This window comes from Glycine soja, chromosome 15 (genome assembly GCF_004193775.1).
Source record: "Glycine soja cultivar W05 chromosome 15, ASM419377v2, whole genome shotgun sequence".
In the NCBI taxonomy this organism is placed as follows: Eukaryota; Viridiplantae; Streptophyta; class Magnoliopsida; order Fabales; family Fabaceae; genus Glycine; species Glycine soja.
In genome coordinates this window covers 178,003-194,934 of record NC_041016.1, presented here as the reverse complement: position 1 = coordinate 194,934, position 16,932 = coordinate 178,003, and the positions used below count along the sequence as shown (strand labels likewise).

The window sequence follows — 16,932 nt, the reverse complement described above, 5'->3', positions numbered from 1 at the left end:
ATGGTGAGTGTGGTAGGTGAAGGAGAGGTCCAGAGCGGTTGGTAAAAAAGTGTTGTTAAGAGAAAGAAAAAAGGGTTGGATTGACCCCACCCCCTTTGGCAGGCATTAAGGATAAGCACCAAAAGCCGAAAGAAAGAAACAAGTCTCACCAACCCCAACTCCTAACTCCTAACTCAAGTCTCAAACCATTTTTGTTTTTCCATCTCTGCCCCTACCCTGTAACCATCGTCACCATTGCGCCCTTAACCAACCAACCCCTTATTTATAATAATACAAATAAAAATGAAGGAGCATGGCACAGAAAGAAAGTAAGTGAGAGAGGAGCATGGCAGTTGTTGAAAGAAGGAGGGAATTGATATTCAGGTCGAAGCTTCCGGATATCTACATCCCCAAACACCTTCCCCTCCACACATACTGCTTCGAGAATTTGCCAGAGTACGGTGCACGCCCCTGCTTGATCAATGCCCCCACGGGAGACGTCTACAGCTACGAGGAGGTGGAAAGCACCGCCAGAAAGGTGGCGCGGGGGCTGAAGAAAGAGGGCGTGGAACAGGGCCAGGTCATCATGATCCTCCTCCCCAATTGCCCCGAATTCGTCTTCTCGTTTCTTGGCGCATCCCACCGCGGTGCCATGGCCACTGCTGCCAACCCTTTCTTCACCCCCGCCGAGATTGCAAAGCAAGCCCATGCCTCCAATGCCAAGCTCCTCATCACCCAGGCCTCTTACTACGACAAAGTCAAGGACCTCCGCCACATCAAGCTCGTATTCGTCGACTCTTGTCCCCCCCAGCATCTCCATTTCTCACAGCTGTGTGAGGATAATGGTGACGCTGATGTTGATATCAAGCCCGATGACGTGGTTGCATTGCCTTATTCTTCGGGAACAACTGGTCTTCCCAAGGGAGTGATGCTGAGCCACAAGGGGTTGGTGACCAGCATTGCTCAGCAGGTTGACGGTGATAATCCCAACCTCTATTACCACTGCCACGACACCATCCTCTGCGTGCTTCCCCTCTTTCACATTTACTCTCTCAACTCCGTTCTTCTCTGTGGCTTGCGTGCCAAGGCTACCATTCTCCTCATGCCCAAGTTCGATATTAACTCCTTGCTTGCTCTCATTCACAAGCACAAAGTCACTATTGCCCCTGTCGTCCCTCCCATTGCTCTCGCCATCTCCAAATCACCCGATCTCCACAAGTACGACCTGTCTTCCATCAGAGTCTTCAAGTCCGGGGGAGCCCCTCTCGGTAAGGAACTCGAAGACACTCTCAGAGCTAAATTCCCCAACGCCAAACTTGGCCAGGTACCCCTACCTTCACCTTCTTTTTCCTCTCCCACCTCCCAATTCTTCTAATAAATGTATACTTTCTCAACTCTGGATCAATAACTATGTATGCACTTGTGTAAATTCTTCCATTTTATTTGTCTAGTTTTAAATAACCTTTTTTCTTTTTTATTTATATAGTTTAGTGATTGTGCATATTTATTATGACAAGTTGCTTCCTTATAGTATATATTGGCCAGTTTTATCATTATATTCAATATTCATGTTCCCTCACGGTACTAGATGTTGACATCTTATATGGATTACTAGTATTAGTATATGTATGGAATTAATTTGATAAATAAATACAGGGATACGGAATGACTGAGGCAGGGCCTGTGCTAACAATGTCTTTAGCTTTTGCTAGAGAACCGATAGACGTAAAACCAGGTGCATGTGGAACCGTTGTAAGAAATGCAGAGTTGAAGATTGTCGATCCTGAAACCGGTCATTCTTTACCCAGAAACCACTCCGGCGAAATTTGCATACGAGGCGACCAGATTATGAAAGGTACCTACCTTGTCTTCTGTTCTGTTCTTTTTAGGGTGTAAGACACTAATCTCTCATTGAGAAAGAAAATGTTATGTTTTTCCATTTTATAACATATGTTTTAGAGTAAATATAATGTGATAGTTATTTTAATTAAAAATTAATTACTTATTTTTCTCAATTTAAAGACATTATTTATGGAAAAAAAACAGAGGGGAAATACCACTTTATCTCCTTAAAAATCATCCAACTTCCCATTTTTTTCCATCTCCTTTAATACTCAAAAATACATTATGGGATGATATGTTTAGGAGTGCGATTTTGGGGGAAGCTAGGGGGTGAGAGAGAGAAAATGACTTTATTAAAAAAAAAGTTATATAATATTTATATAAAAAAAAAATATAGGACATCAAATAGATATTAATCAATTACTGTGTTTGGTGATAATATGAGAAAAAAAGGCTACCATCCAAAGAATGCATAATGAGGTTCCTTTCAAAAGCTGGCCTATGGTGTTGTGCCATTGGTTCATGCATTGCTGGAAATATTGAAAGCGTGTAGTTGGACTTGGACTTGGGGCTCAACTTGCCAGCATTGATTAAGGTTCATGTGCGGTGCGGTTCTGTTTTTATGAAAACATTACTTGCACGGCTAAAGTTGAGAGTAATGAATATATTTTAAAAATTGTCCTTATGATTATAATAAATAGAAATTGATGAAGAGTAACCAATTCCAATCAGGTTATCTAAATGATGGAGAGGCTACAGAGAGAACCATAGACAAAGATGGTTGGTTGCACACAGGTGACATCGGTTACATCGACGATGACGATGAGTTATTCATCGTTGACAGGCTCAAGGAATTAATCAAATACAAAGGATTTCAAGTGGCTCCAGCTGAACTTGAAGCCCTTCTTCTCACTCATCCTAAGATCTCTGATGCTGCTGTTGTTCCGTAAGTCTTCCATCCTCCCAAATTAATTAAATACTATCTCCCATTATCTCTTTAATTAATTAAACTTCAAAATTTCAGAATGAAGGATGAAGCCGCGGGAGAGGTACCTGTTGCATTTGTGGTCATATCAAATGGTTATACCGACACAACCCAGGATGAAATTAAGCAGTTTATCTCCAAACAGGTTATTTCCCCCCCTCCATATATTCACTATATATAACACACGTTATAATTAATTACTTTGTTATTTATTTTCATATGATCAAATATATTATTATTTATTCTTTTTAAAAGTAAACTCATTCCTATAATTTCTCAAATTTTCTTATAACTGACCCACCTAATTTAATTAAATGTCACGGTGACTTTCAGACATAAATGTGTTTTTTAGCCACAAGCACAAATTTAGCAATGTAATGAGTTGTGGAATTGTGCAGGTGGTGTTTTACAAAAGAATAAACCGAGTATTCTTCATTGATGCAATTCCCAAGTCACCGTCAGGCAAAATCTTGCGCAAGGATCTAAGAGCAAAGCTAACAGCAACTGTTCCAACATGAAATTAAAGCAGACCCACCCTTCACCCATCATATCATCATATAGATATTATACGATGCCCGCTCAAGCTTCAGCAGAAAAGGAAGAGGCGCTGTTGCTTCATCGCTAGCTTTTACGTATTTTCTCGTACGTAACAACCATGTATAACTAATTACGAGTGTGATTTTCTTGCATGGAAAATATTCAATCTGTCAAGGACTTTCACCTTCATCAAATTATATTTTTATTTATAAAAATATATTTAATTGCATTGTTTAATCTATTGTGATTGAGATAGCAAAATTGACCGTCAGGTTGAAAAAAAATTCCTTTTGCCAATTGAAGTGATAAACCTAATTGTCATTTTGTTCGTTATTTATATTATTTCATTAAGGTTGAATTTTTATGAGACATTTACAAATTTAATTAATTTTACAGTTACAAAAATTAAATAAACTTATCTTTTATATTTTTATTATTAACAAAATAATTGTTATCAATTAATAATTTCATCAATATATTTTATTTATAATTCTATATCTTATCTATATTTATAAATATTCGACCATGGCAGACCTATTAATTTTCGATAGATTTAATTATCCATGCACTTGCACTTTACTTAGGCTATGTTGGATTTGTGGCATATGATGAAATGGAAAAGAGATGGAGTAAAATTAAAAGTTATTCTATTGTTTGATTTGTAAAAATAAGAATAAAGCATAATGGAAGATGGAAGAGGGTCTATTTCATTGCTTAATCCCAATTTTCTCTCCCTCCAATTTGGGGTGCACTTGATTCAACAAAACTTTTAGATTATAAAATGACTTTTATTTGTGCAAATTTTACTCTCTAAAGATAATACATTTATAACAAATACAATATAGGATTGAAAAGTTATAACCCATTCAAATTTGTCTTTTTTTCAAACAATAGAATGAAATTTTTGTTCTATCTCATTATTAAATATCCCAATAATGAAATAACATTTTTAATCCATTCCATCTCATTATATCCCTAATGTCCATTTCATTTCATTCTCAATCATTAATCCAAACATTGATTTAGACTAAATGCAATCTTATTCTATTGTTGCATTTTTTTTTAAGAAACGTTGTTGCATTTATGCAACTATATTATGTGGGATAAGTTATTTTGAAAAAAATATTTTTAGCATGGTTGAGTGTTTTGAGCATCTATACAAGTCACAAGGACAAAGGGCTATGGCAAAGGCCTATAGAAGTCCTCAACATGAGTGCTTTGTAGTTACTTCTTTAAGCTGCAACAGTTTCAATGGAAATGAAACATTTGGTCAGGTCAGGTTAAACTCGTGCACACGATAATGGGCTTTTGATCATGGTTTTCATTTTTCTTTTTATTAATATGCATTACCTCTCGTATCTAACCTGCAGAAACGCCTAACACTCTCAAATCCATCAATTTTCCAAATGTGATCCCAATTTACATCCTTGAAGAGAATAAAAACCTTTTAAGTAACTTTATTAGGCCACAGTAACGTCCTCACCATGCAAAGGAGAGGGAGAGACACCACAAGGGGGGTAACTATAGCCGTAATATCCCAATTCCAATTGCCAACATCACTAAAAAAGTCCTTTACACGCCAACCCAGCATCAACTTGTTAGGAGGGATAGGATGGTCTAAGTCAATTATGACAAATTCTTACTAAATGTTAGGAGTTTTCTCTCCTATTTTCTGTGTTTTTCTTACTAGACAAAAAAAATTCTTTCTCTCCCTTCTCCTTATATTTCCTAACGATAGGGAATTTGCATTAACGATTCCTTAGAAAAACCTTGATCTCCTTTAATTTTTGTCTTGCTTCTTTCCAGGTCGAGTGCTAAGCCTTTCTATTATGACTGTATTCATATCGAACTTATTTTGTTGGGAGGAAAAAAGCACATAAGTTTGAGACCTTAAACCTTATTATACATAACACAGAAAATATGAAAAATACATAGTTATACCTATAAAATTGTCTGAGTTCCTACTGTATCAACATTCCAAATTTCAAATACCCAATTCTAAAAACTAAAAAAAAAAAAAAAAAAAACAATAACGTCATCGTATGAACCACAAAATAAAAAATGAAAGAAAGCTTTGCAATGATTGGTTGCTTTCAACGTGATTCATTGGAGATTAGAGCCGAAAGGCTACAAGATTCTATGGTGAATGAATGAAAGCTATGGAGATAAAAAATAATACCGTAACACATACTTTCAAAATTCAATATATAATACAAGGCTTAAAATTTTCAGTACGGTAAATTGCCCGTGATCACATCGGGGGTTCCCAGGTCTTGTTGAATGCAAGAATCTTCCTGAACCCTTTCAAAAACCCTGCTTACTACCTTTTTGTTACAGAAAGTGGTAAAGAAATGCAGCATTGACAACTGCCACACCTACACTAAATATTTAGTCATCACCTGTACCAGATTCCACAAGCAGCATTACAACAGGCCAGGCATATGTCAAATAAAAAGCCAAACATAATCCTATAGAAGTTTCACTTTTTATAAGCAAATAGCCTGATGTAGAACTACTAACAGTAGCTAGACGACTAGATCTATAGTCAAAACTGATTGATGCCAAACTGTCAGAAGCCAAAACGTGCACATTCTAATATTTTATCTAGTGGATAACACTATATTTACCATAATATAGATCCCTCTATCTTCACTTCTAATAAGGCCAAAAAGATTGACAACAGTGCAGAGTATATCAGAAAAGATAAAGTGATAAAATCAGTAGGACTTGATGAACAAACTCCAATAGGCAACATGATGTGGCATGTGAATAAAATACTACATGGGTTCAGTGTTCCAAAAGGCAAGTTCAAGGAACATTTCTAAGTGCAAACATTTGTTTGTGTGGGGTGGAGGAAGTGTCTACTTAGCTAAAGCATTTGGAAAGAAATTCCCCTAGCTGAAAGGTTCTAGAATTTTATCTTTTCAACAAAAATCTATTTGTCTCCAAATTGATTAGGCAATAACGAATAAGCATATTAGATAATAAGAATATATACTACTAGGGATTTAGTGATTTACCCAAATTCATCAGTTACTCTGTTTAGCAGAAATGTGGCACTACTAAATTCACTTTTGATATCACAAATTCAAACTAGCTAGATGGCATGTCATAAATCTGGAAGGGTCCAAGTTATAATACCCAGAAGTTCATATCGTTTAACAGAAGATAAATGCATATCTTGAGAAGCAATGGGGAAGAGACAGGTAGGTGGATACATCAAAGAAGTGAAACATGAAACTAAGCAAAAAGAGAAGTAGAGGAGATTCATCTAGATTCTGCATTATATAACTCTACTGTGAATCTGTGCAGTATATTCTCAGCAACTCACCACTTTTAGGGTCTACATGTACGAAAAAACTGGCAGCAACTATTAGATAGCATAGTATAAGCATCAACCCTTTAAAATAATTTGAGGTTCCTTCCTGCAAGGAATAACACAAATTAAAGATGGTTGTCACAAACATAAATAATAGTGGCAACAAAAAAAAATACTCTACATATAAACCTATCACACACAAATCAAGCACATGCAATAAAAAGCTAATGCTTCAACCAAACATCTTAAAAGAGAACTAGCTTCTGACCATTGATTGTTTATAAGTTGAAAAACATTAATAACTGCTACCAACACCATTTATAGGGGCAAGAAATAACATACCTGCATCATAAATGCAACTACTAACACAGTGATAAAAAGTGTGGCAGTCTCAAATAGTTGAAAATTTAAGTCCATTTCTTTTCCCATGCACCATCCAACAACCACACAGAAAGGGATCTACAATTTTCAAGAGAATAAGAATCATCAACTTTCTCCTATGACAGAGAAATCCAGGATAGTTTATTCACAAAAAGATATAGTAAATGTACACCCCAAATAAGTTAATAACATTTAATAACAGTTGAAGGCTATACCACAAACATAGATATCTGTGTAGATGATCCAATAGCAACTCCAATAGTGATATCCTAAGGAGAGATTGAATTCATTAGCAGATTAACAATATTCGTAGAATAAAGAGTAGGCTTTGAAAACCACTTACAAGCTTGTCCTTCACGGCAAACATGATAGCACTGGCATGTTCTGCAGCATTGCCTACAATTGGAAGCAAGATGACAGAAATAAAAGCCACTGACATATTCAATGACTCAGATGCTCCCTGCAAGAGACCAGAAACACAATATGTCTATGAATGAACTTATGACGCAGTGTTTATGGACAAGAACAAGAATAGGAATATTAGAAGCTTTAGTTGTACAATAATAGAAATTAATGATCAAGAAATTCTGAAAATGATATAGCTATACCTGTATGGCGTCTACAAGGTATCCAGACAATATAGATACCCATGCTGTCAAGATAGCAAGCCAGATTATTGCCTCCCATTGAGTTAATTCAAGATCTTCCTCCACATCAGAATTTTCACCATTCTCTCCTCCCTACATTATGAAGTGTGGAAATTTTGTGAAAATGCACTGTCGAATAATAAAGAAAAAAATGCATTCAACAGGCACCAATTCACTCACATAAATTCTTTTATATTTCAAAATATATGCAACAATTTAATACTCTGATCAAGTTTAAAATTAAAAAAAAAAAGCATTTTAAACCCCCGCCAGAAGAGTGAAAACGTAAAAGAAACAGGATGCTTTTTTCCTTTTTCTAATACATGAAAGGACAATCCACTCTAACTGACATCTATCAAAATGTAAAGCCACATACCTTTGTACCTTTGTTATGTAGTGGCGGATCTTGGTTATGACAGGAGTCATGCCCCAACTTTTTACACTAAGATTTTCTATAATATTCTCGAGTACTCTGTAAAGTTGTTTATTTCTCCATTATTAATGATTTTAAGTCATTGAAAGAGCATACAGAAACACTTTAATTGAAGGTAATTTTTAGTCTTTTTCTTTATTATAGACAATTTTATGTCTTAAGAGTGGTAGTCTTTTCTCAAATGATGAGTATTTTTTTAACCTTGAGTGCGTCTTAAATCTAATTTCTATAAGAGAAATGAGCTTTGGTTCTTTGTTTTATGTTCCCTTGGTGATGATAGTTGTTCGATTGCCTTTGATTCCTTGTTTTTTGTTTTATGTGAATTTAGAGCATACTTTGGTGTTATCATATACCGTTAGGACCATGGAGTATTATTTGATTGGGTAAAATACCTTTTTGGTACCTCATGTTTTTTAATAATTCTTGCTCTGGTCTTTTATCTTAAATTTTTGTTTTGGTCCTTTAAGTTTTGTAATGTTACATAAAATGGTCCTTCCGTCAATTTTTTTCAAGATTTTGCTTTTGATAACATTAATTCTTAAGGAATTAATCCTTTTAGTTTTGTTATGTTACTTATAATGGTACTCAATTGCACTTCAAGATTTTGCTTTTGATAACATTAATTCTTATAGCTGATTTTAAACATCAATAACACTTTTCATACAACTATTTCATTAATTAATTTCCTTTTCAAACAATAAACTATATTTTTTTCCGTTTTTGAAATCATTTTTTCTCTGACTTTGATATCCTCATTCTGTACAAGACTTGTATAATATGACTAGAACCTGTAATTTTTTCTTGCATCTGGAGTATTCATGCAAACTTGTCTATAATTTTTTTACAAATTATTTCTAGACGATATTTCATAAACTTTGCAATGACTTTGGAGAAAAAAATATTATTATTTCCTCAAAGTTTTTTTTTTTGAACGACCAAAATATCATATATTATATAAGGATAGTACCAGGGGTACTACAAAGATACAAATAAAAGCTATTTTTTATAGAATTTCATAGAATTTTTGTTTTCTCATATTCTTGATAAATATAAGCTATTTTTTATAATAAAAGTATATTGAAAATATCTTTAAAAATATTTATTTAGCATTTATTTTTTGCTTAAATGTTAGGAATTGATATTTTTCTTATTTATGGCTTGTAGATATGAAAAAAGGAGGGATTAAAAACAAAAAAAATTCAAAAAATATCAAAAATATAAATAAGGAAGATTTTTTGCACCAGGCCCAAGTCCACTCCATCAACTATAAGAACAGAATCAAGCCCAAGTCCACTCTAGCGGCTATAAAAAGAGAGTCAAGCCAAAAAGAAAAGAAACCACCCACACTAAGAGCTCTCTCTCATGAATACATCCTAAACCTAAGTATCTCCCTTTTCAAGTGTACGGCGGTAGTTTTAAGGATTAGTAGCTTAACAAAGGGTAATTTCTAATAGTAACAAATTATTTTTACGAAAAAATATAAAGAAAAATTCTCTAAATTTTTTTATTCAGTAGCAGATGAGGAAATAGAAATCAGAAAAAAAAATTAATTAAATAAAAGGAAGATATTTTAATATCATAAAATGAAATTAATTAAGAAAATGGTTAATAATAGACCTAAATTCACTTTTGGTTCCTACAAATTTCATGATTGTTCAATTTTGATCCTTGAAAAATTGTATTGCACATTTGGTCTCATGTTTTCAAAATTGAGCAATTTTGGACTCCTGTTAGACCATTGACAATTTTTTTACAAAAATTGTTGTGACACTTATTGATGATGTTGGAGTCACACACTAATGTGATGCCAGCATGTCAATGCCAAGTTAACACACTATCAATGGAACGTTAGCATGTGTCAAATTGTCACATTATTATGTCACCGATAGCATGTCACATTAGTGCCTTTTGTTATAAAAAAAAATGATGTCAAATTAACTGTGAACCAAAATTGCTCAATTTTAAAAATATGATGATAGTAATGATAGCAATGGAGGTGAGAGGAACGGAGGGAGGGTGACAATTCTATCTTATTGCTTTCTAACATAGCTCCTACCTCAGGATAAGAAATACATTGCATCAACGCCAAACAAGTGATTACAGCAGGAGCAGGATAAGGTAGTTATCCTGGCTACCAAATGAGCCCTAAATGTATAATACTAGTTAACACAGTATAAAGACAATGACTAAATGATTAAGTAAATGTAACTAGTGGCAAATACATATTCATCTCCTTAAATAGTATAAAAACTCCAAATATCTAATGTGCCTCAGTGCAGTGTATTTGCTTAAAAGGAAAAACAATATTATAACAAAAAATAGATGGGCTTCACCCCTTGCAACACACTATAATTATACATCATAAACCTAAAAGAGAAAAGGCTAAAAATTATAATAATAAAAAATGGGGCAAATGAACTAACCTCACCAACCGGACTATAAACATTTTGCTGACTTCTAAGTTGAAAGAAAAGGTAGCTTGCATAGGCCAGTAGCATTATGCAGCTGCTAAATCTTGAAAGAGACAAGACTGACTTCCCTTGATGAACTTCGGAGTGAGTAAAGTAAAGCACAGCAGGAAATAGTATTCCCATAACAGCCATCAAGAGTAAGCCAGAATTGACAACAGCAGCCGCCTGTTGCAAAGGCGGAGTACAATGTGAAGTCTCTGTGACATAAGGAGGCAGCAATAACGAATGAGGTGATGATGATACGTACCTTATCAAAAACCTGTACTTTTTTGTAGTGGGCAAGGCCACCAGTAAAGAATGCACAGCCAAGAACTAGAAGCATATTTGACAAGATTGAACCGAGTAGGGATTGCTGAACAACCCTTATCATATTGCTTTTCAATGCATAAATTGATATAATCATTTCAGTTGCATTGCCAAAGGTGGCATTAAGCAGACCCCCAACTGCAGAAAGCAACACGAGTGAGTTGAAAAGAGGATACGGGCCTTAAGAGAAAAAGGGAAATAAAAGAGGGATACCTGTGGGTCCTGTGTAGAAGGCAAGCTGCCTGGATGAAAGAAAGAAAAGGGAATGGGGGGGGGGGGGGGGGGGGGGGTGTTAGTAGTAACAGAGAGTAAATGGGAGATGGTGTAAAAGACTTACTCGGTAGCATAACCGAGACGTTCTGCCGAAGGAGTAATCCCCAATAAGGTGAAGAAGAAGACCCATCCCTAAGAAAAGAAGAGAGAGAGAGAGAGAGAGAGAGAGAGATGAGATAGGAGGAGAGGAAGGAAAGGGAAAGGGAAAGGGAAAGGCTTACATGGTGTCCAGTTACGTAATGTAGGAGAATGGCGAATGGACCAAAGGGAAGCAAGAGGTTGATCTTGGCTTTAATTAAGACAAAATAAATACTCCTGCTCATACGTGTTATGTTAAAGATGGATGAGCGCCGCAAATCTAGAACACTTGTATCCTCGAAATCGAAGCTATGGAATTGCTGGTGGGATTTAGAAGAGGCAGATGCTAAGGGAGTATCGTCGAGGTCGAGGTCGTGGTCGAGGTCGTGGTTGTCCTCCACCACCGAACCCCCCATCAGAGAGAAGAGATCTGGCAAGCGAGGCAGAAGGCAGATGCGTTGAGTTGAGATTTCCCTTCACTATTCCTATTTGGCGTTCTATTCCAAGTCCCACCAGTCACACACCTGCGACGCGAACCTTCCCCGAAATCTCCCCCTTTTTCCACAAATCATTCTTCATTAATATTTATTACCATTCCCCATTCCACAAATTAGCTACGCTTAAGCTTAATTCCTTATACGTCGGTCAATACATTTTCCTTTTCTTCAAGCATTATCCATTAAATAAAAAAACTACTTCCCGTTACACCATCTATGCCCATATGTCTTGTCACCCCCATGTCCTACACATTATTATACTATTAAACTTCCTTATTATTACCACCCCTACCTTCCATGTTTTTCTACCAAACTTTCTTATTTTAATTTTACCCATATAACAACAACTTCCTTCCATATTTTCATTCGCGTTTTTTATACCGAGTAGGGAAATTTGGTTAATCTATTTTTTTATACCGAGGCAGTTTAGTTTTAAAATATAATCACCTGATCAACTTATTTTGCAATATCATATAAGCTATACAATCAAAATGATTTTAATTGAGAACAGAGTAAACACTTTTCTTTTCAAGAGAGAGAGCACTTTAATTTGGAACTAGAACATAAATATTGGTCATATACGAAAAAAAATTCTACTACAGTATAATTTTTTGCAGAGTGATGTGGCATGTTGATTGATAGTCAGATGCCATTTAATTTCGTCAAACAACCAACCTGAATTTCTCTTTAATAAGATAATAGCGAACATTAAAGTCATTAACAATCAAGCTATATTCGTAAAGTACATTTCTAATTTCTCACAAAAAATTCATATTGTAGATGCTAGTGTTGGTGCTAAAATGATGTACGGATGCCCATCTTCTCATGAATGTTTTCCTCTTGTTCAGGCTATATTGGATTATAATCTGAAAGGTGGTTGCTATTCCTGCAGGTTACATATTTATCGCGAAGCGAACCAAGGCGCGCGTTTGTCTAAGCATGGTTTATCCATTGATTGGCAGAGACATGCATATGCTACTTTCTTTGTTACTGTTCCTGACTTTATTACTTTGCCTTTGTTGGCAAATGTACATCCTGTCAGGGTTTGAATTTTCTCAAGTTACATTTTAATTTGTCCTCTTCTATAGAGGTTTATTAATGAAAGTTAAATGGATTTTTTCCCACTCTCTGACTGATAGGGATAGTACTGATACGGATACTACTGCAAGAAGTAAAACGTGTTATTTAGATAGGTCGTTAGAAAAGAATAATATTGTTAGGATATCTTGTGATTCTGCTTATCTTTTTGTTAGTGTTGTTGGGAGTTTGTTCCCCAACACTCAGCTTTATATATATGTACGAAGGTGCTTCCCATTAGGGGCATGAATGGATGAAATAGCAAGCTTCCTTTCTCCCTTCTTCTGACCCTCCATTATCACAACCAATGTCACTCACCATATGAAGCTTCCATGGTTGTCACTCACCATACGAAGTTTCCATGGCTGCCTACCACCCACACTACTCTCGGAACCCTCCATTACCCCCCACAACAATCACCACACCATCTGGAATTTTCGTCCGACACCAAGGACTGCCTCGAGGCCGTCCTGGCTAAACTTGATGTTGCTACACGCCACCAGGACACCCGACTGGACGCTCTTCTCCTATGACTACCTCAGCAACCCGACCACCTCTACCCTCCTCAGTCTCCATGCTTCGTGCCCATACCACCAAGTCTCGCACCATTACCGCCTCTGCCGCGGACTTCGCCACTGACTCCACCGCTGCCTCCGCCGTTCGAGCTGACTCCATCACCCATGCTTACCGCTACCACGATCATGCAAACTCCACCAGCCATGCCGCCTCCGTCGCCACCTCCACCATCACCTCCACTTTTTGAACCCATACAGCTGCCCCCCACAACCTTGTCGGGTCCGCTTCCCATTGTGGTTGTTTCCCTCCTTGCTAACACCAACCCACACGGATCCTCCGACCGTCGCGGGATCATCATTTGTCGAGTTCGCAAGGAACACTTCAGCCGCTGTGAGGAGTTCGACCACTCCTTCCTCCTCACCTTTTACTCTGCAAAATGGCTCGACCTCTGCAACACTAACCTCCATTCACTCATTCTTTCACCCATTTTAATTTGGGATCCCGATTTGAAGCCCCAACACCTTGAAGACAAGGTGTTTTTGATAAGGGCGGGAATGATAGGGATAGTAATGTAGGAAGCAAAACGTGTTATTTAGATAGGTTGTTAGAAAAAAAAATATTGTTAAGATATTTTGTGATTCTGCTTATCTTTTTGTTAGTGTTGTCGGGAGCTTGTTCCCCAACACTCAACTTTATATATATGTACGAAGGTGCTTCCTTTAGGGGCATGAATGAATGAAATAGCAAGTTTCCTTTCTCCCTTCTTTTGGAGGCATTGGCACCCTCAAACCAGCTTACAGCTTATCTTCTTTTTCCTTATTATTCTGGAGGTGTTGGACCCTCGAAATTCAGCAACAAGCCGCCACACGTAACAATTACCAAAAAAAAAAAATGATGTACAGACACAGAAACACGCACGTGATTACTTCACCAAATACTTACTCCGATTCATGGACCAATAGCAGACTTGATTAATATTATTATCGCCAACTAAATACTGAGGTCCAGAAGGCAGCAAAGCTCTATGATGTGCTCTGTTTTCAGCAGCAGCCAATGCAGTCTGGCGAAGTCATGCATGACAAAGGTGGCTGCTGCTGGGAGAACCCACCCAAACGTCTCCCATAAAGGTCAAATCCTTTTCCTGTGCTACTAATTCCTTTGACCATCTGTTCTTCACATTCCTACAATTGAATAGGATCTGAACTAAGTATACAAATTATCTATGACCAATGCCTAACTGCATGTGTATGCATGCATGCGCTTATGTATGTATGTGCCCCTTCTAAAAATGCACTAATTTTTGCATCTATATAGACAAGTAAAAGCATCCGTGCACTACCAATATAGCTTATTACCATAATTCCATAAATTGGACATTTTTCAATATCTAAATCCAATTGAAAACCTCTTGCACAAGGTGAACAGATATACCATTGCAAAGCACGTGTATATAGTATAAGTCTAATGAACAAGAAGAATACATTTATAGTTAGTTGTAGACAGCATTAGCAAACATATATTGTCGGGGAGCAAAAAAAACTTACGTGCCTTTCTAATTTCATCCAAGAGGTTATAAAACTGAGCATTGTGGGGACCATGTTCATTATGGCAAAGCTCGTGCAACAATTGTATGAAGAATCTGCTCATAAGGGAATTAAGAAATCCCTCTCGCTGTTAGGCCTCCGTAGTCTTATCTTTATATTTCTGCACCTGGTCCTATATTTAGCCTTAAAAAAAGTGATGGATTTGGCTGCAGGACTGCACTCTAAAGTTTTAGAGAACTAATACTTGCAAGCACAGGTGCATAACATTAAAACATAAAATTAAATGAAGGGATGTAAATAAGCACGTACCAGAACTCAGAAAGAATATTGACACTTTCCATTTTCTTTTCCGCATTATTGGCTGAACCTGCTTAATTAACCACCTTTTCAAGAATCTTCCTCGCTGATCATCTTCTCCAATTCTTTTGAGCAGCTTAATTTCCCAGACCTTGTTAAGATCATTAAGGTCCATGCTAGCTGATACGCAAAAGGTGTTGGAAGAAGAAGAATATTTTATTTCATTTGTCACACCAAATATAAGAGTATGATCCCCTATTTATACTAAAATAGAGTGATCACTCACATAATTTGCTTATTCAAGAATACTAAATGCTCACATAATTGTTTATTCGTGACTTTGTAACTCACAACCTTACAACTTTCATCTTCCACAATTTAAGGCTCATAAAACTTGTTATTATTATTTTTCTAATTAATATCTAACATCCTCCCTTAATTGGAAAATTCTTCTGCACACCAAGTCTTGCTCGCAATCTTCGAAAATCTTCAAATTTGAGAGGCTTGGTGAAAATATCCGCAACTTGATCTTGAGTTTTCACATGAGTCAATTCTACTTCTTTCTTAGTAATGCACTCTCTAATGAAATGATACCTTGTATCTATATGCTTACTTCGTTCATGGAACACCGGATTCTTGGCAAACTCTTGTGCAGATCTATTATCAACATAGATCTTTGTGCTTTCCTTTTGCAACAACTGAAGTTCCTCCAACAATCTTCTTAGCCAAATGGCATGACATGTGCAAGAAGTTGCAGCTACATACTCGGCTTCACAAGTAAAAAGTGTCACAATGTCTTGCTTCTTAGAACTCCATGTAAAAACACAATCACCCATAAAAAATACAAATCCGGTAGTACTTTTTCTATCATCAACATCTATAGTTATTGGAGGGAGAATAAAACAATCCAAAATCAATTGTACCTTTCAAGTAACGAAGAATTCTTTTTGCGGCTTTTAGATGAGGAGAGGTAGGAGCTTCCATAAAGCGACACACAACTCCCACCGCATATAAAATATCGGGCCTTGTATTGGTTAGATACCTTAAACTCCCCACAAGACTCTTGAAGACCGTGGAGTCTACCTTTTCTCCTTCATCAAACTTTGATAACTTCAAGTCACCTTCCATAGGTGTGTTCACGGGATTGCAATCAAGCATATTAAATTTCTTCAACACTTCTTTTGTGTAGCTTTCTTGTGAGACAAAGATATCATTCTCTGTTTGCTTCACTTCCATTCCCAAGTAATATGACATGAGTCCCATATCTGTCATATCAAATTCATGAGACATGAACTCCTTGAAGTCTTCAAACAAATTTGGGTTATTGTCGGTAAAGATAAGGTCATCCACATAAAGACAAATAAATAAGACATCACCATTATTAAAAGTTTTAACATAAAGAGCATACTCATTTTGACAACGAACAAACCCATTGTCTTGGAAGTACTTGTCAATGCGAGTATTCCATGCCCTCGGTGCTTGCTTTAGACCATACAACGCCTTGTTCAATTTCAAGACTTTTCCTTCTTGACCTTCGATGACAAAACCCATTGGTTGTTCAACATAGACATCTTCAAGATAGCCATTTAGAAATGCTGATTTTACATCAAGCTGGAAAATTCTCCACTTCATTTGAGCTGCCAAGGAAATAAGAAGACGAATGGTTTCCATGCGGGCAACCGGTGCAAACACTTCATCATAATCAACTCCATATTGTTGCTTATAACCTTTAGCTACAAGTCTTTCTTTG

At 36.5% G+C, this 16,932-nt stretch overlaps 2 protein-coding genes across 3 annotated transcripts; one reads left to right on the top strand and one right to left on the bottom strand.

The window, feature by feature from the left end:
• Positions 1-273: 273 nt before the first annotated feature.
• LOC114388271 (4-coumarate--CoA ligase 1-like) lies at positions 274-3,572 on the top strand. The gene is made up of 5 exons (XM_028348685.1): positions 274-1,303; positions 1,636-1,834; positions 2,554-2,767; positions 2,846-2,951; positions 3,205-3,572. The coding sequence occupies exons 1-5, from the start codon at positions 326-328 to the stop codon at positions 3,322-3,324; spliced, it is 1,617 nt and encodes a 538-aa protein (XP_028204486.1). The 5' UTR covers positions 274-325; the 3' UTR covers positions 3,325-3,572.
• Positions 3,573-5,398: 1,826 nt separating this feature from the next.
• LOC114388323 (vacuolar cation/proton exchanger 2-like) lies at positions 5,399-11,862 on the bottom strand. Of its 2 annotated transcripts, XM_028348741.1 has the most exons (11): positions 11,395-11,862; positions 11,238-11,305; positions 11,114-11,142; positions 10,842-11,038; positions 10,547-10,759; positions 7,652-7,783; positions 7,387-7,503; positions 7,259-7,312; positions 7,005-7,121; positions 6,675-6,768; positions 5,399-5,742 (listed from the first exon to the last, which is right to left on the bottom strand). In XM_028348741.1, exons 1-11 carry the CDS (start codon positions 11,665-11,667, stop codon positions 5,732-5,734), a joined length of 1,305 nt encoding a protein of 434 aa, XP_028204542.1. In that variant the 5' UTR covers positions 11,668-11,862; the 3' UTR covers positions 5,399-5,731. The 2 variants fall into 2 exon arrangements, with proteins under 2 accessions (XP_028204542.1, XP_028204543.1); XM_028348742.1 differs by lacking the exon at positions 11,114-11,142 and having other exon boundaries at positions 5,487-5,742; positions 11,395-11,845.
• Between the last annotated feature and the right edge of the window lie 5,070 nt (positions 11,863-16,932).